This window comes from Purpureocillium takamizusanense, chromosome 1, assembly GCF_022605165.1.
Source record: "Purpureocillium takamizusanense chromosome 1, complete sequence".
In the NCBI taxonomy this organism is placed as follows: domain Eukaryota; kingdom Fungi; phylum Ascomycota; class Sordariomycetes; order Hypocreales; family Ophiocordycipitaceae; genus Purpureocillium; species Purpureocillium takamizusanense.
The window spans coordinates 1,758,272-1,778,245 of NC_063068.1; the positions used below are offsets into that span (position 1 = coordinate 1,758,272).

The 19,974-nt window shown below is 57.6% G+C and overlaps 10 protein-coding genes across 10 annotated transcripts; 6 read left to right on the forward strand and 4 right to left on the reverse strand.

Annotated features, from left to right (window-relative positions):
• Positions 1-494: 494 nt before the first annotated feature.
• Positions 495-848, reverse strand: JDV02_000579 (uncharacterized protein; the record flags this gene model as incomplete). The annotated part of the gene is made up of 1 exon (XM_047981404.1): positions 495-848. The coding sequence occupies one exon, from the start codon at positions 846-848 to the stop codon at positions 495-497; it is 354 nt and encodes a 117-aa protein (XP_047837364.1).
• Positions 849-1,407: 559 nt separating this feature from the next.
• JDV02_000580 (uncharacterized protein) lies at positions 1,408-3,273 on the forward strand. Its single transcript, XM_047981405.1, has 2 exons — positions 1,408-1,751; positions 1,809-3,273. The coding sequence occupies exons 1-2, from the start codon at positions 1,462-1,464 to the stop codon at positions 3,211-3,213; spliced, it is 1,695 nt and encodes a 564-aa protein (XP_047837365.1). The 5' UTR covers positions 1,408-1,461; the 3' UTR covers positions 3,214-3,273.
• RPS7A (ribosomal protein S7A) lies at positions 3,237-4,444 on the reverse strand. The gene is made up of 3 exons (XM_047981406.1): positions 4,231-4,444; positions 3,857-3,939; positions 3,237-3,795 (listed from the first exon to the last, which is right to left on the reverse strand). Exons 1-3 carry the CDS (start codon positions 4,390-4,392, stop codon positions 3,432-3,434), a joined length of 609 nt encoding a protein of 202 aa, XP_047837366.1. The 5' UTR covers positions 4,393-4,444; the 3' UTR covers positions 3,237-3,431.
• A 754-nt stretch (positions 4,445-5,198) lies between these two features.
• On the forward strand, positions 5,199-5,644 carry TWF1_1 (Twinfilin-1; the record flags this gene model as incomplete). Its single annotated transcript, XM_047981407.1, has 2 exons — positions 5,199-5,226; positions 5,385-5,644. The coding sequence occupies 2 exons, from the start codon at positions 5,199-5,201 to the stop codon at positions 5,642-5,644; spliced, it is 288 nt and encodes a 95-aa protein (XP_047837367.1).
• Positions 5,645-6,003: 359 nt separating this feature from the next.
• JDV02_000583 (uncharacterized protein) lies at positions 6,004-6,767 on the forward strand (the record flags this gene model as incomplete). Its single annotated transcript, XM_047981408.1, has 2 exons — positions 6,004-6,089; positions 6,150-6,767. 2 exons carry the CDS (start codon positions 6,004-6,006, stop codon positions 6,658-6,660), a joined length of 597 nt encoding a protein of 198 aa, XP_047837368.1. The 3' UTR covers positions 6,661-6,767.
• Positions 6,768-7,459: 692 nt separating this feature from the next.
• On the forward strand, positions 7,460-8,690 carry JDV02_000584 (uncharacterized protein). Its single transcript, XM_047981409.1, has 3 exons — positions 7,460-7,555; positions 7,619-8,131; positions 8,235-8,690. The coding sequence occupies exons 1-3, from the start codon at positions 7,471-7,473 to the stop codon at positions 8,585-8,587; spliced, it is 951 nt and encodes a 316-aa protein (XP_047837369.1). The 5' UTR covers positions 7,460-7,470; the 3' UTR covers positions 8,588-8,690.
• A 125-nt stretch (positions 8,691-8,815) lies between these two features.
• TWF1_2 (Twinfilin-1) lies at positions 8,816-10,127 on the forward strand. Its single transcript, XM_047981410.1, has 3 exons — positions 8,816-8,944; positions 9,004-9,584; positions 9,632-10,127. The coding sequence occupies exons 1-3, from the start codon at positions 8,926-8,928 to the stop codon at positions 10,025-10,027; spliced, it is 996 nt and encodes a 331-aa protein (XP_047837370.1). The 5' UTR covers positions 8,816-8,925; the 3' UTR covers positions 10,028-10,127.
• On the reverse strand, positions 10,095-12,009 carry SFC1 (Mitochondrial succinate-fumarate transporter). Its single transcript, XM_047981411.1, has 4 exons — positions 11,459-12,009; positions 11,310-11,357; positions 10,487-11,195; positions 10,095-10,426 (listed from the first exon to the last, which is right to left on the reverse strand). Exons 1-4 carry the CDS (start codon positions 11,514-11,516, stop codon positions 10,273-10,275), a joined length of 969 nt encoding a protein of 322 aa, XP_047837371.1. The 5' UTR covers positions 11,517-12,009; the 3' UTR covers positions 10,095-10,272.
• A 1,662-nt stretch (positions 12,010-13,671) lies between these two features.
• Positions 13,672-16,585, reverse strand: JDV02_000587 (uncharacterized protein). Its single transcript, XM_047981412.1, has 2 exons — positions 15,904-16,585; positions 13,672-15,845 (listed from the first exon to the last, which is right to left on the reverse strand). Exons 1-2 carry the CDS (start codon positions 16,324-16,326, stop codon positions 14,151-14,153), a joined length of 2,118 nt encoding a protein of 705 aa, XP_047837372.1. The 5' UTR covers positions 16,327-16,585; the 3' UTR covers positions 13,672-14,150.
• A 1,858-nt stretch (positions 16,586-18,443) lies between these two features.
• Positions 18,444-19,629, forward strand: JDV02_000588 (uncharacterized protein; the record flags this gene model as incomplete). Its single annotated transcript, XM_047981413.1, has 2 exons — positions 18,444-18,596; positions 18,681-19,629. Exon 2 carries the CDS (start codon positions 19,051-19,053, stop codon positions 19,627-19,629), a length of 579 nt encoding a protein of 192 aa, XP_047837373.1. The 5' UTR covers positions 18,444-18,596; positions 18,681-19,050.
• Between the last annotated feature and the right edge of the window lie 345 nt (positions 19,630-19,974).

The window sequence follows — 19,974 nt, forward strand, 5'->3', positions numbered from 1 at the left end:
GCTGCTATGCCGTCGAGATGCCGCACGCAACTCTGTTGTACGACCGGAACGCGGGGCGGCTTGCTGGGATTGGCAGTCTTCCACGAAGTACAAACGACATTGTGCACAGCCCCTTGTGTGCGTCTGCTCCGTCGTGTCATTGTTCGCCTCCGGATCTGTGTTGCAGACGATTTTGACAGCGGGGTCGCAGCCCGAATCACACCACACAATGAGTCGTTGAGGTGGATGCCAAACTCCATGTTCACACGATGTGCTCCATGGTTCTGGGTTGGACGAGTGACCGGGGTTCTACACCCCAGCCACCCCCCGGCCACGAGATGACGCTGTTAGTGCGCTTCTGCCTCAACAGCTGAGCAATTTCAGACGGTGGTCATTTCCCAAAGCTGGGGCTGTTCGATGAGATGAAGCGACGGTAGCGCGACTAGCCGCGTTGCCGACTTCCAACTACTAGTAGTAGCAGTAACTTCTTCCACATCGATGTCGTGGAGCAGATGCTAGAGTTGTCGCTTCTCGCCGATGCCCAGCGGCCGTGCGCGCAGCTGGAAGTGCAAAGTAGCCTCGGAGCTATTTGTAGATACACTGCCGGTGTCCAAGACACACAGCGGCAAGCTCTTGTACAACACATTCCCGCAGCACCAGCCGCGAGACGGTGCGGTCTGAGCCTGTTTTAGGCAGAATGAGGGGAAAAGTTGAGATCCTAGGATCGCATCATGTAATTGTTGACGACGCGTCGTCATTGCCCGCGTTTGGGTAGGCCGGCCGCCGTTTTGCACCACGGCAAGGCGCAAACGAGTCATCTGTGCTGCAGACAGCTTGCACGACAGATGATCTGCGCTCACAGCCGTCATGGCCAGAGCTCACAAACCTGATTCAACGCAGCTTAGGCCCGGTTTCCGGCGCCACCATGGCTTCAGGTCGGAGACTATCCTAGCGCCGTCCCGAGCCATGTTTCACCGCATAGCATGCACGGATGTAGGCGGTCGCGGGTAGCGGTAGCTGAAGACGCGGACCTAACGGTCCAGCATGCAAGAAGATGCGTGCGGTCAACGGCCGCGTTGCAATCCTACATTCGTGGAGCATCAGTTGGACATGCCGTGGTCGCGGTCGCTGCTTGCGCCATGGAGACGCGTGGCTTGCAGCTTGACCAGAAAGGAGACGTAATGGCCAGGTCTGATGGCGTCAAGTCGCAATGGAGCTCGAGTCGACTGCGGTCCACAATACGTAGAGTGCGGTTTGTCGGAACTCCAAATTCCGATCGACAACGCAATCGCTGGGATGGGAATTGGAGATTGGCGAACCCCTGGCTCCTGACCGACGGTGAGAACTAAAATGACTTGATTCGATTAGTCATCTCACCGAGCTCACCTTGAGCTTCACACCCCTGGATAGGTGCAGCGTCGCGGTTCGCGTCGCAACATTGCTAGCCCCCTCCAACGGCCGGCATGTAGCAGTCACACCGACATGGCGTGCTCAACTCCATACACTTACATACAGTGCCCATGCTCGGGCTACTCCGACGCCGAGCGGGGCGACTCGCCCGACGGCTTGAACGAGGATGAGGACGAGCGCACCTTCGACCCCCGCGACCCGCGCTCCAACTACAGCCTATACCCGCTCGAGTACCTCCTGTTCTGCGAAGATTGCCAACAGATTCGCTGCCCGCGATGCGTCACCGAGGAGACAGTCACGTACTATTGTCCGAGCTGCCTCTTTGAGGTCCCGAGCAGCAACCTTCGCAGCGAGGGGAATCGGTAGGCTGCCGGAGTGAACAAAGACACGAAACAACGCGCGGGCTCACGCTGGTCTAGGTGCACCAGAAGCTGCTACCAATGCCCAATATGCGTTGGGCCCCTTCAAGTCGGCGCGGTCCAGCCTGGACAGGACACAAATGCAGCGTCTACGGAAGGGCAAAGCGGCGCCTCGGCCACCGGCCCGCTAGCTCTCTTCTGCCAGTACTGCAACTGGACCTCGAAAGAGACGGGTATTGAGTTTGACCGACCGGGAGGCATACACTCGCAGCTCGCCAAGATGAATAACGGCGGGACGCCAAAGCTCACAACAAAGGACGTCAAGGAGCGGCGCAAGGATAACCCCGACGAGCCTCTAGTTCCCGACGATCAAGTCGATGGCGACTTTCAATTTGCCAGCCTCAAAGCCTTTTACGCCGACCAGCTTACGGAATCAAACACCTCATTGAGCGGCTTGCCTCTGCACGACGGCGTCGGCTTCTCCTCTCCGGCGGCATTGACGCGCATCATGTCGCTCTATACGGGTCGCGGTCACGGCGGACGGCTGCAAAAGGGCCATGCTGATGTCATGCGCGAAGCGCTCAACTCGGAAGAAGGCATTAAACTCGCGAAGCTAGAGGAGTCACACTTGATCAAGAAACTCATCAACGGAGGCTGGGAAGCCACCACGGCGCGCGAGCAGCGAGACGCGCAAGTCGATCCGGCAGTTCGGTTTCAAGACGATCTCAGACCGACACCGTATCTCCTCCGCACGAAGCGCTCGAAGCGTTGCCCCGTTTGCCGACACATCATATCAAAACCTGAGAACAAGGTCACCTCTACTCGGTTCAAGATCCGCCTCGTGGCCAAATCATATATTCCCAATCTTACCATTCGCCCCATGCGACCAACCGCCGGAGTAATACCCGTCACTTCCCGGCCAGGTGTTGCGGAGGAGCTACCCCTCAAACCGCTGAAGCCCCATCAATACATCCTGACATTCAAGAACCCTCTATTCGAGAGCATCAAGGTCACACTTGCCACGCCACACGTGACGCCCGGTCGCTTCGCCAGTAAGGTGACGATTCTGTGCCCTCAATTTGAGGTCGATGCCAATACGGATATGTGGGACGATGCACTCAAGGAGGACGGAAAGGATAGAGGCCGCAGGGGCGACGATGCCGCAGGCGGCGAGGCAGGCAAGATATGGGAGAAAGGCCGCAACTGGGTGAGCATCGTGCTCGAAGTGATCCCAGCCTCATTGCGGCCCGAGAACCGGATCATCGGCGCCAAGGATGCCAACGTGGACAAGGGCCCGCTCAGGGAAGACGAGGATATTCTCGAGATACCCATGTTTGTGCGAATAGAGTGGGAGGCGGACGCACAAAATGAGGTGGGCGCTGGACAGAAGGAAAAGGAGTCACGAGAAAAGCGGGAGCTCGCTTATTGGTGCGTCCTCGGCGTTGGACGTATCAGTCACGAATGAGGAAGGCATAGGCATCTAGATACCCCGAATAGATGATAATGATGACGCGATGATGATGAGCGGCCAATTGGGTTGTTAATGACTTCTTATGACGAAATCATGAAGCAGCTTGTGTCATTATCAAGCTACATGTATCTCAAGACGCCGAGCCCCCAAGTTTTTGGACCAACCATCAATGCAAACAAGGCACGTCACTCTCCCATCTTCAAATCCACCGCTTAGTACTCAGCGGGGGTCTGGGGGAACTCGAAGTTGACGTTGCGGCCGGTGAGGCGGCGGTAGACCTCGGAGTAGGTGTCCAGGCGGTAGTCGACGCCACCGCGCTCCTTCTCGTCAAGGATGACCTTGAGGAGCTTGCTGCCGTCCTCCTTGGTGCGGATACGCTTGCCGACGATCTCAACGGGGTAGGTAAGGTCGGACAGGATAGCGTCGTGGACGGCCGTCAGGGTGCGGGAACGGGGGCGCTTCTGCTTCTGGGTGTTGCGGGAGCGGGCAGAGCGCTTGGGGCGGGGGAGGATGCGGCGCGAGGCCAGGATCAGGACGTGGCGGTCAGAGAACTTCTTCTCGAGCTCACGAGTGAGACTGCAACGAGTTAGTCGGGGCTGTTCACTTGTCCATTGTTTGCATGGACAAGAAAACTTACCGCTGCTGGACACGGTGGAAGCCCTGCAGGGAAGGGACGGGGACAAAGATGACAATAGCCTTCTTGCCGTGGCCGACCTCGATCTATCCGAGACCAAAAGTCAGCATGCGAGCTCCAGGACAAGCCTTGGACCGCTTCCCGTCCTGTTCCTCAAAAGTCAATAGCGACGCTGGCTCAGCGCGCACGCGTCCGCCCGTTATGAGGCGCGGGTGGGCAATCATTCAATTCTCTCGAATCGGGGTGCTTGCTAGTTCTCGCTCGCTCGAGGGGGACGCTGCGTCGCCGGCAGAGATTGCCTTATGGGACTTGGAACAGGATCTCGAATGCGGTTTCCATCTGACATGTTTTGCATTTCAGGTGGTTGCTGTTCTCACCTCGCGGGCAGAGACGATCTGCAGAGGACGCAGGGCGACCTTGAGGTCGGCCGTGTTGGTCTCGAGGTCGTAAAGAGCCTGGGCAATGTTCTGCTCCAGCTCGGAGGGGTTCTGCCGCGTAGGGCTGTTGGGAGCGATCTTGTTCAGGGCCTGGGCGCTCATCTTGACGGCTGGTGCTGCTCGACGGTGGTGATGGTCGGTTGGTGTCGTGAGGTGTGGTTGCTCTCTGAAGTTTTGCGCACTTCGCGAGTTTCGCTAAATTGGGGTTTTCGTGCCCTGCAGGGTTGTGTGTGAAAGTGGGTTACTCGCGGCTGCTCATTGGCGCTGGGAAGACAGGGGACCCACTGCCCAGGCCTGGTTGATGGAAAGGGGGGGGGGGGGCATAGAATCACGTGCCGTTCACAATTCGGTCAGTGAGCGTATCTTGGCATTTCCGACTTCGCATGAAGTACAAATGCTAAGTCACTTCGTACGTGACAAATGAAGCAGGTCCGTCAAGCTTGGAGGCGATTTGCCGCCAAGTCTCGCCTGCTCGGTCGTCGAATGCTCTGTTTAGATACCTAAGTTTGACAGATCAGCGTGGCGTGAAGCCGGCTGGTTTGCCTGCGACGCCTAATAGCCAGGTCGCAGCAATGGCAAAAACAGGTCAACGATATCGACGCGCAACTCAGACCTGTCGATCAAGCTGTGGTCAAGCAATTGGAATGCCCTAGAATTGCAATTGTTTACCTCCGAATGCTGCGTAAGTACGTCATCGAGGGAGCCTTCGACAGATTTTACCTACCCTCAAGGTCCAGCAGACCGTGTGCGTCCCATTACCGTGTCCGTGTAAGCCACTTCGTCTTGCGACAGCCCCTTGAATGAGACAAGGTATAGCTACCACTCTACTGTCACCTGCCGAGTATAATGTTGTCATACTGTGCCTGCCTCTTTTACCCTCTACACCGCCAAAACATCAAGCCGGCGAAATGTGGAAGGTGCGCATCCTGCCCTTCAGTGCGCTCCTGCCACTTAAGTGCGTAGCCATGCGAGGCATGTCTTCTCAGCATGGCCTCCAATGCATCCTTTTTTTCCTTCTTCCTTATGCTCTACCCTCATTCATACACTTGAGACGCAGAATTGGCACCCGTCTCTCTCCTTTGATCAACATTCAGGTCCCGATCGCCACCGAATACCGACAGGGGACACTGTAATGGCGCTCAAGACTGCGATCTTGTTCACCTTCTTGGGCGTTGTTGCCCAGGTCCTGGCCCATGGAAACCATCAAACTCCAGGCTTCACGTATCTGGGCTGCTTTAAGGTCGATCTAGCGGCCTTCACCAATCCCATGGTGTTCTCCGACGGGGCCCTGACCCCAGAGGCTTGCCAGCAAGCTTGCCGAGGCTATCAGCTTGCCGCCGTGTTTCAAGAGTAGGCTCCTCCGCAGGTCTTTCTTTCGAACTTGGTTTGACTAGTGCCAGTTGTTGCCGATGCGGCAAGAATGCATACGCCATGGTCAAACTCGACGAAGAGATCTGCGACCACTCGTGCATGGGCAACCCTGCTCTAGGTGCTTGTGGCAGCAACTGTGCCCAAGATACCGCGACAACTGGCAATGTCTACGGAAACAGGCGCCCTTTTCCCCATGGAGAGGACCCCGTGACTATTAGGATAAGCAATCCGTTGGCTCCTCCTTCATCGACCAGCACGACCTGTACTGAGGAGCAAATCCTGTCTGCAAGTCCTACTATCGTCACTCGGTCACGTCAAGGACAAGAGCCTGTGACCATCAGGATGACCAACACGGGTGCTCCGACTCAGCCAGCGGACACTACCTGCAGTGAGAACAACATGCCGCCAACAGCGTCTCCGCAGGTAACGTTGGTTTCGCCGGTGGGCGTCGCCCCTGACGCACCAACCACGGTACCTACGGGGCCAAGTCTACAACCTGCTCCTGTTCCCTCGTCCATTTTACCTGCATTGCAGGATCCTGCTGGTTCAACTACACCACCATTGGATGATTACGGCAAGACCGAAGTGCCCGTTTCTGTCACCACGGCGCCCCAAGAAGAACCGACCCAGGGCCCAGAGCCACCGAGCTACGGCGAGCCTTCTCTCGGAGGATTTAGCCCAGACCGCAGCTCGAGCCCTAGTCCTCCTGATTATTCTCCCGCTGAGCAACCTACGCCATCTACAGACAGCGTTCCTGACCCATATTCGCCAGACCAAGGCTACAATGAGCCTCCACCAACTGCAAACTGCTCGTCCTCGTTTGCGCCGGACGTTTTTCCTTCAGAGACAACACTCTGGCCCAAGGCATCCAACACGGACGATCCCCAGGATCAGCCACCTGTCCCCTCTCAAGTCCCAGGATCCTATACAACCCGCACCCATGTTCCACCGTTTACCACTGTCGGCGGCCTGGCCTTTCTCGCCGCCATGATCATCTGAGGGCCACGTTATGAAGGTTTCTCGGCAGCAGTATCTCAGTCATCAGCCTTGAAGATTTTTGGAGCGAAATGTTAGCTGGTTGAGGTTCGAAGCAAGTGTGATAATACCGTTGGCGTTGCCAAATTAATGAGGGGAAAATGTACCTAGCTCAATTCACAGCTTTTGAGGCAAATTCAGCTTGTCACCGGAGAAGTGAATGTGAGCCCATTTGATTTTACTAGGCAGTGACCGACTGCGTGACAGTTGCACACTGTAATAGCTAGGCACCCTCTACAATACAGTCAGTCGAACATTATAACTTAAGTACATCAAGGCAATTTAGAGCGAATGGAACATAAGCCAAAATCCGGCCTCTCTCTTGATAGAAAGCGATGGGCAGTCGAGACACAAGAGTCTGTTCATGGGAAGAAGAGAGCTCCAGGGTAGGACATGAAGATGCGGGATTCGGACCGGAGTTTACGGCTTCGGTGAGCTCAACATGTCGAATCCCGTTCTTCCAGCCGCCTTGTGTGAGATGTGAGATGGGAAACCTCGCAGCTCCTGTCAATTGAGATCATGCCGGGTGACTCACCGGGCGACAACTGATGCTTGGTTGGCCAAAGCGGAAATGTGGAAGTGCAAATTGAGGAGGTTAAGTGATTTGGCTAAACGAATGCCCGTGGTGGTCACGCCGACGTGTGACAAGATGAGATCGATGGGTGAAGAAGAAGGAAGGGAGTCTCTTTGAAGAGTTCAGCTTTTAAAAGGCCCAGGCCGGCCCAAGAGGGGACAGCATCATCTGTAAAGCAGTTCTCCAACAAGTCCTTCTACATGCGCAAGGCGAAAAACCAAAGTGTCGCAATGAATCCAGTTAATACTAAGCCTTACCGGCTTCCGGATAATGCCACCTGGCTGAGTGCGTTTTGATCATTGTCCGGTGAAGGTTGCAGTAAAGCCTGACAGTCACGGCAACGAACAGTTACGGGATGCTCCAGTGGCATCGGGCGTGAGATCGCCAAGTTTATCTTCGGGCAACCCGGACAACGCCTTATCGCGACCGCGCGAGACCCTTCGATGCTCTCCTATCTTCCCGACCAGGACGACAAGGTCTTCAAGACCGCACTAGATGTCACGTCGCCCGAGTCGGTCGACAAGGCTTTCGAAGCCGCGGCCGACCACTTCGGAGATGGATTTTACGTGGATGTGGTCGTGAATAATGCCGGGTACTCGCTGTCCGGGGACACGGAGTCGGCGACGGAGGAGCAGACGCATCAGGAGATGGAGACGCTCTTTTTCGGGACGGCGCGCGTCACGATGCGGGCCGTCCGCGAGATGCGCCAGAACAATGACCGCCGCGGTGGACTCATCTTCAACGTGTCGTCGCTCGCGGGCGTGTGCGCGTTCCCGGGACATGCGTACTACCACGCGGGAAAGTTTGCCGTTGAGGGCTGGACGGAGAGCGTGGCGCGGGAGATGCACCCCGACTGGAACAGTGAGGAAGCCCCCATTCCCTGTTGTCTTGTCCTCAGAAGTACCCCCTTCCCGAGTACGCTCTCAGGCCGCTGACTTTGGGACTACCCTTATGAATTACAAAGTCAACTTTTGCATCGCGGAGCCCAGCGGCGTCAAGACCAACTTCGAGGGCAGCAGCAAGAAGTGGATGGCGCCGCACCCAGCGTATGCGAGCGAGGACATGCCGGCGCGCAAGCTCGAGAGCTACGTCAAGAAGGGTCTGCAGCAGGGCGCGGGAATCGAGCCGTTGGACATAGCAAAGGCGCTGTTCGAGGTTGCGAGCCGAGGGGAGAAGGTGCCTCTGCACCTGCCCATGGGCCCCGTGGCTGTTCAGCTCATCCGGAGCAAGCTTGAGGCCCGGCTGGAGGGCCTCGAGGCTGCAAAGTCGCTGCCTGGTCTTTCGAGTGGCGTTGGGGGTTCGCAAGGTACGCGGTAGCCGGAGAGATGGCGAATAGTCGATGTCTGTGAGATGTGGACATGACGGGAGGTTTTCTCGTTTGTACTGGTAAAAGAAGTTCCTCAATGAGAGGTATTGATGGTGCGAGGTTGCAGCCCAGGCTTTGAAGGTCACGCCCGAGCACAGTGGTCCAGCGGGGTAGGCGATTCCCTTCCCACTAAGGATGACGCGCTCCGCCCCCCTGGCAGCGGGGCAACCTGCCTCTCCCCCGCCCCTCCATCCTCCTCCTAGCTGTTGCGTGACAACAAGGGCGTCCAGAGATCAGCGTGCCTCTTCCATCATCTCACGACAGCCTACCGGAACCCAATCGCTCAAAAATGCAGTCCGGAATATCAGGTACGTTGTTCTCTCGTCCGTGACGCCCGTACCTGGATGATGACGCTGACCCACCGCAGCTTCGGAGGAGCTCCAAGCGCAGTTCAAGTCGCTCGTCGCACGGCCCGACGACTTTGCCCTCGTCGTCAGCATCGAACGCGAGGCCCTTGTACCCGTCACCTCGATCTCCTCTAAATCTTCTTCGTTCGATGACAACCTCGCGACGCTCCAAGAGCACATCAAGCCCAATGTCGCCAGCTACTTCATCCTGCGGCGCTTCGACGACGCACCACAGTTCCTAGCCGTAACCTACGTCCCCGACGCGGCGCCCGTTCGACAAAAGATGCTGTTTGCATCAACGCGGCTGACGCTCGTCCGAGAGCTGGGCACCGAAAATTTTCGCGAGACCATCTTCACGACCACGGCTGAAGAGCTGACCCCCAACGGCTTCAAGAAGCACGATGCGCACGCTAAACTGGCGGCGCCGTTGACGGAAGAGGAGCGAACGCTGGGCGAGGTGAAGAGAGCGGAGCAAGAAGCTGGCGCTGGAACGGGCACGCGGGAAATCCACCTGAGCAAGAGCCTGGCCATGCCGGTAACTGAGGAGGCTATTGCGGCTCTGAAGGAACTCGAGAGCAAGGCGCGGACGGTTGTCATGCTTGTATGTTCCTCCGCTGTGCTTGAGTGTCTGTCTGCTGACTATTGCAGAAAATCAACTCCGAAACGGAAGTCGTCGAGCTCGTCCCCGAGTCACCCACGCCAAACTCCATCGCCGACCTCGCCCAAGCCATTTCCTCGAGCGAGCCGCGCTTTACTTTCTACCGATACACGCATACACACAACGGCGCCGAGCAGGAGCCGTTGCTTTTCTTCTACACATGTCCTGCCACGCCAGGAAATAAGGCCATCAAGAGCCGCATGCTGTACCCGCTCATGAAGCGAGCGGTGCTCGAAATTGCGGACAGGGAAGCGGGGCTGAAGCTCGAGAAACGATTTGAGGTTGAGGAGCCCGCCGAGATCACGGAGCAGTCGGTGCACGATGACCTGCACCCCAAGGTCGCGGCCCGTCAGGGCTTTAGCCGGCCGAAGCGTCCTGGCAGGTGAGGCAGCACATGCTCTTACAGCCAAAAAGATAGAACGTCATGCAGCACGGCAGAGCCCCCTCCCAAAGCGAAGCCACAGAATTGATGAATTGCTCACTACCAAATGAAAAGTTCCAGGTCTATGAAACACTGAGTACACCATGCAGACGGGTGCCGCGCTGCGACGACGAGAAATGCACAGGGCTGACCCTAAGTCTTCTTGTCTTATGCAATGCCACGCTCCAGCAAAACAACACACGCCCCCACCTATTCCTCAAACTGGCCACCGACGAAAGCGATGTTGCTGCGTTCCAGCTTATCCTTGAGATATTCGTAGACGGTGAAGGTGACGGCCTGGCCGGGGGCGACGCGCATGATGCGAGGCGTGATGCCCTTGTAAAAAGCGTGGAAGCCTTCTTGCCTGTGGGTTGCGTTAGCGTTTGTAGGTGCCTTTTCCTGCACCAAGGGGGGAAGCACATACTTGAACATGTCGCCCGAGATGCGGGCTATCCTCGTCCAGGCACTGACGCCAGGCTCGGCGGGCGTCTTTTGCAGGCGCGTCTTGATGGTATCGATGGGAGCGTTGCTCAGGGGGCCCATGGCACCGCTGACGAGGCCGATGAGGGTGGTCTGCCAGCCGGGCAGGTTGACACCTTCGTACTGGGGCTGCCATTCCTTGAGCCACTCCTTGAAGTAGCTGTACGCGGTAAAGTTGACGGCCTGGTTGCTGCCCTGTCGCAGGGCGGTCAGGCTCACGCCGCGGTACAGGGCGCCGAAGCCTTCCTCGCGGACGACGGTGTAGAGGGCGTGGGCGGCGTTGCGGTACTTGGGGACGTCGAGGGGGTCGGCCATGGAGTGGTGCTGGGCCTGGAGGCGGATCTTGATGACCTCCATGGGGGTGACGACGGCGACGGCCTCGGTGACGCCGGCGGCGAGGCCGGCGAAGAAGGTGGCCTGGCCGGAGACGACGCCGGTGGACTTGTCGGCGAGGAGCTGCTTGTAGGACTCGAAGGAGGTGAAGCGGATGGCCATCTTGGGGACGATGCCGGTGAGCACGGCGCCGAGGCCCTTGTACAGGCCGAGGGGCGTCTCCTTCTTGACGATCTCGACGCCCGTCTTGACGAAGCCGCGCTTGGGGGCGCCGGGCTGCCGCGCGCGGCGCGAGAGCTGCATGCGCACCTTGATTGTGTCTGCCATGGAAAAACGTCAGGCTGCTGCAAACCCAAAAGCCTGGATATCCGCCAGAGACTGGACTGGCAGGCAGTATGAGCGAGACGGCGAGGCGCGCTTGGGGGCACACTTACCGAGGGGGTGGCAGACGAGAGCCTCCATCATGCCGGCACCACCTCCGGCTGCAACACCGCGAAAAGGAAAAGCCAGTCAGTAAATCAAGTCCACGCGTGTCGAAGAAGGGGTGTTTAATCGCAAAAAGTGGCCATTTAAATTAACTTACCGATGAGGTTGACGGCCGCCGTGGGCGGCTTTTTGTTGCCGTCACTTGTCCGAGGCATTGCGGCGGCGGGTGTCTCTGTGTGAGAGTCGCGGCGGCGTCGCAACGGAGCGATTGGGAGGAACCACGGGTCTTGACTCTACCCCTTGGGTCTCTGTATGCTAACAAAGGTCGTCGCGCTTCTTGTGCGATTGCGACGAGCCGCGAAAGGATTGTGCGACGGCGAAGGGGGGGAATTGGCTGCGGTTGCGGGTTGGTTCGCGCGCAAAGGCAGCAAGCAGGCCGACTTCGGGTTTCACGTGTAAATCCAGGCGAACGGCGACGACGACGGCGACTGACGATGACAGCACACACGCGCACACAAGATCAACCCCCGGTCCACAGACAACAACGGGATGCGATTGAGGATGGAAGGAAAAAGGTAAACGGCAGAGTAGAGGAGAGGCCGAGTATGGAAAGGTTTGAGGAGGGAGAGAAAGAGAGAGGAGGCAGAGGGTTGGCGATGCTTCCAAAGAGAAAAGAGTCACACGCGCTCGCGCGCACACACACACGACACTGAATGCGGGCTGGCCGGGCTAAGCTGGGCTGGGCTGGGCTGGGTGTGTGTGTGTGCCCTTTTTTGACATATGATTCCCGTATATGCTGCACCAGACGGGCCAAGGTTCATCGGGAGGCGTCTGGGGGGGGGGGGCCTCCACAGCCGGTGGGCGGTCGGGCGTGCAGTGTCAGTGGTGTATAGGTAGGTAAGGTACGTGCCGGGCAGACGGAGGGCGGTCCCCCGTGTTGCCGGAGCGGGCGGCCTGCCGAGACGTAGACGAGAGAGAGTGATGAAGATTCGATGTCTTACCGTTTGTCAGAACGGAGCTCTCTATGCATACAATCTTCAATTGATTCTTCAAATATTCTTTTTCTCTCTTCATGTTTGGACCTTTTCCCTTGACGAGATCTCGTCAGTGACGCCAGGTCCTTCCAATGCTCTTGGTCCGCCCGCGGCTCTGGGCCCGTAGCCGGCGGGCGACTTGTCTCGTCGCTGAGCCGAACGGCGGGCGTACCCCGTGTGACGCCATATGCCTTGAGCCGAACGGACCCACTCGCCCTCCTCCTCCTTCCTCCTCCTCCCCCGCCAATGCCTCTCTCTCTCTCTCCAACAGGAATCTCCACTCCACCGTGAGTGAGCCGAGCTTGTGAAAGACGCATTGCGGGGTTGCGGGCGTGCCGCCGCGGGGCAGTAACTTGGTCGGTACTAATATTGCACTGTTATTATTGACACTCCCTACTAACATTACCTACGTACGTACAGTAGTATATTCACGTTGTGGTAACGAGCCATTGGCGTCTACTTCGTACCAAGTAAGTTAGCATCGTCCTCTCCAGAGCTTTTGCAGATTTCCACTTTCGTTCGTTTCATCCCGGCTGCGTCTCGGCTCTCACGACCCCCGTCGCACCCACCCATCGGCGCTCCGCCCCGTACTTACGAATGCCGACTACTTCACAGAAAGGGAAAACGTGCAACAAGCGCAGGGCACCGGGAGGGACCGGGTTCCCGACATACATACCGGGACCGACACCACCAGGCGTCAGCTCCAGCCATCGGGCCAGCAGCGCACGGTTGCGTCTCAGTGGGGACACACGCATTTCATTGTAGATGTATGTCCCGGTGATTTACCGTCAGAGTTGCCGAGGCTCATTGATGGGCCAGCCCGCCACCACTGGTTGACATTGTATGTATGTACGTACTCAGCTTTGGCGGCTGAGAATGAGAACCATGATGGGTCAAGTGACCTGCTTGGATTGATTAGCCTGCAGGTGATCGAACCTGCCGGGCGCTAGCCTGGGATCGGGGACTTCGACCGTGATGCTCTGATGCTCGAGGATCCGAGATATGTCGTGTCTCCTCCCCCTTCAACTCCCCCACCTCCGCCCTGCACCACACCGTGGTGTTGCCCCTGCCCCTGCGTGTGTGTGTGTGTGTGTGTGTGTGCCGGCGCGCGAGCCCATCTCGACGACAGCTCGCCCGACGAGCCGAACTAGAGTGACACAACATTGTCTCAAATCAACTCTCTCGTCGGTCGGGGCGACAAGCCGCCGAAGCTGCAGCACTCCAACTGCCACAAGTTGCGACTTCAACCATCCTCTCTGCTATAATTCCGATTCGATGCTTACACCTTCACCTTGGAGACCACTAGACGTCGTCGCAAGTCGCCATTCTATGACGCCCTGGGGCCAGGAACACTCGTGCAAATCATACTTGGTTGTCTCTTGCGGACCCTATCTAACCGGGTTGTGACCTCGAAACACGGAAATTGCAGGGCTCCGAGAGCCAACGCCATGAGAAGCCAGAAGCACTGCTGTTTGTCTACCCCGTTCAAAGCCGACGGCCCGTTCCCGCCCGAATTATCCCGACACAAATTTGACAGGTTCCATCCATACACTTTGCAGCGAGCCCAGATATGAAAATACACCCATTCCATACCAGCATGTGGTCCAGTACGCCGCCATCCGCGATGCCCAGTCAATAAAACAAAGTGAAAAAAGGAAATTCGGCCGTGTGGTATCTCGTGTCAAACGCCTAGAAATGTCCGGATGCGCGAAATAGCAAGTCGTCGCTGATGATGTGGTGCCGTCTGGTCTTGATCGCCGCCACGCGACCCGCCAGGGTGTGTGTGTGTGTGTGTGTCTGTGTTGTGCGTCTTTCTCACGATGGTGTCCCCCTCTCCTCTGTAACCTCACCTTCGAAGCTATATAGTCGCACTTCTCCGTCCTCACTGCCGCTCGCCATCCGACTGTCGCTGAGCCCGACGCACGTCACCGGCCCCGCGTGGCCCGTGAAGCTGCGCTCGCACTTGCCGGACCGCGGCTCCCAGATCTTGGTCATCGAGTCGTTGGCGCCCGTCACGACGCGAAGTGTGTCGCCGACAAGGCCCCATATGCCCTCGACGTGGCCAAACATGCTGCGGATGCACTTGCCCGTCTCAATGTCCCACAGGCGCACCGTGTTGTCGAGCCCGCCCGTGAGCATGTACTTGGGAGGCAGGGGCCTCGACGGGTCCGACGCGAAGCCCGACCCGAACGAGGCACGCACGTCGGCCGGCGGCTCAGCCGTCGTAGGCGTGGGCGTGTTGCTGCGGCTGCTGTGCATGGAGAGAGCATCCGTCAAGTCCTCGCTGGGGTAGCCATCCGGCTCAAAGTCCGGTGGCATCAGCAGCACCTGTTGCACCTGACCAACGTGACCCTTGAACGTCTTGACACACTGCTTCGAGTCCAGGTCCCATAGCTTGACCGTCATGTCGTCTGACGCCGAGAAGACGGTCCGTGACATCGAGTCGATGCGCACGTGGTTGACCCAGTCCGTGTGGCCACGTAAGCAGCACGTCTGCTTGGTGTCGAAGCTGAAGATCTTGACAGTCTTGTCGATAGAACCAGACGCCAGAGTGCACCCGTCATAATGCACCGACAAGACGCCTTCCGTGTGGCACTGTAATGTGCTGATGCACTCACCCGTTTGCCAGTTCCAAATCTTGATGGTCTTGTCGATGCTACCGCTGATGAGTTTTGAGTCGTCGAATTGCAGCGTCCGGATGGCCGACGTGTGGCCGCGCAACGTTCGAATCACCTCGCCCGTCTGGATGTTCCAGATCTTGATCGTCGTGTCGTACGAACCCGTGGCGAGAATCGCGTCGTCAAACTGCAGACAAGTGACCCCGTTCTCGTGGCCCTTGAAGGTCTTGATAGCGCACCGACCAGTCTTCCAGTTGTAACCGACCTTGTATCGATCGCGGTACACATCCTTCCACGGGCGGAATTTGCGCTCGACCTCGAGCTGTGATCGCGAATGGGACGCGCCATCGAGTCGAGGGCGTTTAGAAGGCCCATCGTCGCTGACGGACAGGGACCGCTTGTTAGAATCGCTCACAGCGGCATCATCGTCGTGGTCGCGGTCGGGGTCGTTTTGTTGGCTTTGAGCCTGATCATGTCGGTGGTGGGCAGACTGGTGACGACTCCATGCCCGCAGCTTCTTCTTCTCGAGAAGTGGCAAGCCCCAACCACATTTGGTGCATTTTCTGTCAATGTGCTGCTCGCACATCCTGTGCCAGACGACATCATCGTCGGCCAGGTTTCGCCACCGCCGGCTGACCTGCGCAGCCTTGCAAAGCGAGACGGTATCTAGGTGGCAAAGGATCTTGTAGGAGAGCTCGGCGGGGAGGGCGGCAAGGAAATCGATCTTGAGCTGCTCGTGGACCTCGCGCGACACGGTCGAGAGTTGAGGGAAGCAGCATTGTGTGATGATTCCCTGAAGCATCAACTCGCGGTGCTTGGCGGGCGCGGCGGAGAAGAGAGACCAGACATGGGTGATGGCTTCTTGGTCTGCGACGGGGAGGCTGTTGAGTTCCTGGACCAAGTTAGCAAAAGGGGCAAGAACGGATCACGATGGGCGTCCGGCGGCTTACACTCTGGATGAAGCCCATCTTGGTCTCGTCGGCGGCTCGGCGACATTTTGAGTCGGGGCGATGACGGTAGCAAAACCTCGTGTTTGGGTCCTTGCGGGCAGGAGTGAGGTCGGTCGTGTCGTTGCTCTTGCCCTTGCCGATAGGGGCGTAGATGCCGGGGATGTGCTCCTTGAGAAAGGGGCTCACCGTCTTGGTGAGCAGTTCGGAAGGCATCTTCTTGAGGCGGACGTGGTCCTCGTCCTGGGGCCGTCGTCGATTACAGTTATCGCGGAGGGCCTGTTGGTTGCTCGTCGACGAGTCTCCAGTCAAGGTGTTGGTGGAACCGTCGCCGTCGCGCGACGGGTTGCGAGAGATGTCATTATCTGATGGCGGCGTAGCCGGCGACTGCAGATGTCGGTTTCGCAAGACGGAGCCTGCGTCCATGGCGACGGTGAAGCCAGGGCAGGCGACGTCGCAGGGGGAGGGGGCGATGGGCGCGGAGCGTCTATATACGGCGGTGATGGCGACAGCAGGAACCGGGAGCCATCCGGTTTCACAGGGTGTCAGACCGGACCGGGCAGGGCAGGCTTGTGTTTGCGGCGCTGTCGATGGCGTGCTGCCCGGGGCGCGGGTCGTGGTATAAGCAACGCAGTGCAAGCTCGGACACTTCTGGAGTTTGAGCGCAAGATACGGGGATGGAAGGGTGTCGGTGATTGCGCCGACATCAAATGGAGGGCTGGCGGGGGAGCGAGGAAAGAGCCTGCAGCGGGCGGCTGTCGGTACGGCGACTTTCCCCACCGACCGACCGCCGAAGCCGTTGGGGGCCCAGGTGCCGCCCGCCACTGCCAGGTGGGTAGTGCCACTATACTACGTCCCTGGAAAGAGGCACTAACAGCCAGTGAGTGAGTGCTCACGACCATCAGTTGCTGCGACATGTATTCTGTGCTTGCTTTTCCCTCTTTTCCTTCTTGCTCTTGCATGCACACGCATCCTACCGTCTCGCTCGCTGCTACTCACCGACAGTGTTCAGTTCATCCCAGTCAAGCGGTGCCCGTCTGCAGGTTGCGCAATCCGGCCCCCCTGCTGCAGAGAGTGCTGCTGCAACACGTCGGCCGTCCTCCCTCTTCCGTCGACTCGCTCCAGAGCGTCCAGGGGAGCCCCCCGGACGCGGATAAGCGCTGGGGTCCTGCCTTCGCAGCATTACTTTGGAAACGCAGAGGGGGAGGATGCGCTGGCGCGGCAAAGGCTAAGATGGCGTGCCAATGCCTGGTGTCAAGGCGATGTTTGCCTCTGCTTGGGTGCTACGGGGCGTGGATGGCGTTATCCTGGATGCCCAGTGCACCATGTGGAACATGTGGGCCCGGCACTCGTGCTCGTCGCCCGCGGTCATTGGCCCTCGCCTGCCTGTCAGGCGGGGTGGCGCCATCACGCAGAGTCTTAGTCAGATCTGGTCACGACTTTCTCGACTTTTCGCTGATGACCGACTCAATCGCCTGCGCTGACATGTCTTGACTTGCCACTTTCTCGAAGGGCCCAGCGCCGTGGGGAACGGAACTCTCTAATAAATGGCATCATCGGACCAGACTGCCGATTCCCAGGGCGACTGGCGTGCGACCGATGGGGATGTCGCCTTTGACACCTGCCAGCCGTGCATTGCTTCACACTCTAGCACACCGGCCAATCAGTCGTTCGACACCTTGGCGGCTCGGCGCGGGAGCCGGAACCATCTGCGGCTCGATTTATTTCGTACACATACAATCTAGGCATTACACCTTGGGGCTGTCGGTGAGGCACCAGCCACATTCGCTCATCCGATACCTCTCACGTCATGTGCCTCCAGCAGGTTGAGCAGCGCACCAGACATGAAGATCTGGAATGTCGCACAGAAATCCTTTCCTCCACCTGTTCCTTTCACGCATGAGCCCCGCTGCGTTGTACAGTACCTATACATACATCGTACGGAAGTACAGTATAGTATTCTCAGGCATACTTCGTAGATGATTGCCTGTTCTCCTGCGTCCTTGAGCATCATGGCACTTGAATCGACGTGCGTCTCTGTGTAAGAGGCACCACCTCGGATTTATGCAGTGGACGCCAGCATTTCGCTCGGAGAGGAAAGATTGGTTGTAAAGAAACCGAGCATACAAGATGACATGCTAATCAAGAGAAGCATCTTCTTCCTTTTTTGCCCCCATTTCCCTTCTCTATTTTGACCTTTGGCATGCAAAACGATTGCTTCGCCAGCGAGAACTGCCATATGCATTCTCATCCTATTCTAATTGAGAATACTACTCAACTGCGTGGGTACCCATCCGGTAATGCACACGGCGACCCATATCTGCACCAGCGTGGGTCTTACCCCGGCGGGCGTCGATAATAGATACCAATCGGGGAGGTGTCAGTGTCAGAAGCTAGAACCCTTGCGGCCCCGTTGGCAGGCTGATTCCTCACGATACGGGGGCGCAACCTACTTTTGGGTCACGCCTGACCCCAGGGCCCCAAAAAGTCTCCGGCAGGACCAGAAATTAGGCTGATTTATCCGCAAGAGTGCTACACAGGCCAAGAGCCAGGTGTTGGGACCTGCAGGGCCGATGATCTGACACGACGTCGACGCTGACCAACAAGGCTCACTCAAACCCTTCTGCAGATGCTGAAGGAGCCTGTGCCTCATGCTTATCTGAAAATGATGGGCCAGTTTTTACGAGCATGGCAAGGCAAGTTTTCTCAGTGCTGGATTCTATCCTTCTCTTGTCACGGGCTTAAGCAACCAGGTCTGACCAGTGCAGTATATGGACCAGGAGCGCCTGCGTTTGACAGTGATTTATCTCGCCGATACAGAGCATCGAGTGATGAGCTCTACTATACGAAGTAGAATTTTGGGCGATTGTCTAACGTGGCAGATGTTTTGTTGCATGCAAGTTGAGCAGTGCTGTCGGTGCCGGCCGCCCGATATCGTCAGACGAGACCCGCTGTCAGCGCCTCACCTAGGTGAAGGCTCTCAATTGAGTCATGGCTTCATAGGAGAGAGAGAGAGGTGATTGGCTGCTTGACCTGCTGGAACTATGGACTACTACTACTACTACGTACTACACGATTTGTTCAGGATCCGAGTGAGCTGCATCTCACAGGGATCGATGAAGCCCCTCCCCAACCAAGGCTTCGTCTCGAATGCAAGTGGTTGCAACTGCCGCCATCTCCGACGCCCGACCGACCGGATTCTGTGTCCGCACCACAATCCATATGATACCCAGTATGGCGCAGGAACCCAACTCAACCACTTCCGGAACGACGATACGCAGAGCCCGTAGCGACGACGTGCCCGGCATTGAGCACATGGTCACTGCCGCGTACACAAAATACATTGCCCGCATCGGCAAGCCACCGGCGCCCATGCTCGCCGACTACACCCAGCTCCTACTCACGCACGATGTCTTCGTCCTCATGGCCGACTACGACAGGACGGTGGTCGGCTCGATCGTCCTGGATGCGAGCGAGGGCCGGGACTCGGTCCAGATCAACAACCTGGTCGTCGATCCCGCCGCACAAGGGAGAGGATACGGCAAGACGCTGATGCGCTGCGCCGAGGATTTCGCGCGGGCGAGCAACCGCACGGCGCTGGAGCTGTTTACGAATGTCAAGATGCACGAGAACTTTGCGCTGTACGCCAAGATGGGATTCGATGAAGTGGATAGAAGGACAGAGGATGGGTATGAGCGCGCGTACTTTCGCAAGGGGCTGCTGGCATAGTGGTAGCGTGAAAACATAGCAACGATGACGGCGCGACGATGCTAATCGTTCCGTGAACGCAATCACGGCAGGCGCCTTGTGCACAACGCGGGTTGTCCGTTGAAAGCGGAAAAATCGCTGACAGCATTCACGCACGTCTTAGAGTCTAAATGAAACAGCGTTGCTTCCCGTGGAATTGCATGCAGTGGGTTGGTTTACTGTCGGAGGTTTTCTTCCACCCGGCATCGATTAGTGAATAGCTAGATCCCAACTCAGATCAGTGAGATTAATCAATCGGTAGTTTTTGGAATTTAGTGTTTGTTCCGATCGTTGAGTACGGTGATCCACTACTCCATCAGACCGTTG

Excerpts from the sequence above, each read along its gene's own strand:
- JDV02_000580 (XM_047981405.1), top strand. The coding sequence starts at position 1,462 with ATGGCGTGCTCAACTCCATACACTTACATACAGTGCCCATGCTCGGGC. Across the intron at positions 1,752-1,808 it reads CTTCGCAGCGAGGGGAATCG|GTGCACCAGAAGCTGCTACC; the intron begins GTAGGCTGCCGG and ends ACGCTGGTCTAG.
- RPS7A (XM_047981406.1), bottom strand. The coding sequence starts at position 4,392 with ATGAGCGCCCAGGCCCTGAACAAGATCGCTCCCAACAGCCCTACGCGG. Across the intron at positions 3,940-4,230 it reads AGATCGTCTCTGCCCGCGAG|ATCGAGGTCGGCCACGGCAA; the intron begins GTGAGAACAGCA and ends GGTCTCGGATAG. Across the intron at positions 3,796-3,856 it reads TTCCACCGTGTCCAGCAGCG|TCTCACTCGTGAGCTCGAGA; the intron begins GTAAGTTTTCTT and ends AACTCGTTGCAG.
- JDV02_000584 (XM_047981409.1), top strand. The coding sequence starts at position 7,471 with ATGCGCAAGGCGAAAAACCAAAGTGTCGCAATGAATCCAGTTAATACT. Across the intron at positions 7,556-7,618 it reads GGATAATGCCACCTGGCTGA|TTACGGGATGCTCCAGTGGC; the intron begins GTGCGTTTTGAT and ends GGCAACGAACAG. Across the intron at positions 8,132-8,234 it reads GATGCACCCCGACTGGAACA|TCAACTTTTGCATCGCGGAG; the intron begins GTGAGGAAGCCC and ends TGAATTACAAAG.
- TWF1_2 (XM_047981410.1), top strand. Across the intron at positions 9,585-9,631 it reads CGCGGACGGTTGTCATGCTT|AAAATCAACTCCGAAACGGA; the intron begins GTATGTTCCTCC and ends TGACTATTGCAG.
- SFC1 (XM_047981411.1), bottom strand. The coding sequence starts at position 11,516 with ATGCCTCGGACAAGTGACGGCAACAAAAAGCCGCCCACGGCGGCCGTC. Across the intron at positions 11,196-11,309 it reads TCTCGTCTGCCACCCCCTCG|ACACAATCAAGGTGCGCATG; the intron begins GTAAGTGTGCCC and ends TTTCCATGGCAG. Across the intron at positions 10,427-10,486 it reads ATCTCGGGCGACATGTTCAA|GCAAGAAGGCTTCCACGCTT; the intron begins GTATGTGCTTCC and ends CGCAACCCACAG.
- JDV02_000587 (XM_047981412.1), bottom strand. The coding sequence starts at position 16,326 with ATGGACGCAGGCTCCGTCTTGCGAAACCGACATCTGCAGTCGCCGGCT. Across the intron at positions 15,846-15,903 it reads AGATGGGCTTCATCCAGAGT|GAACTCAACAGCCTCCCCGT; the intron begins GTAAGCCGCCGG and ends AACTTGGTCCAG.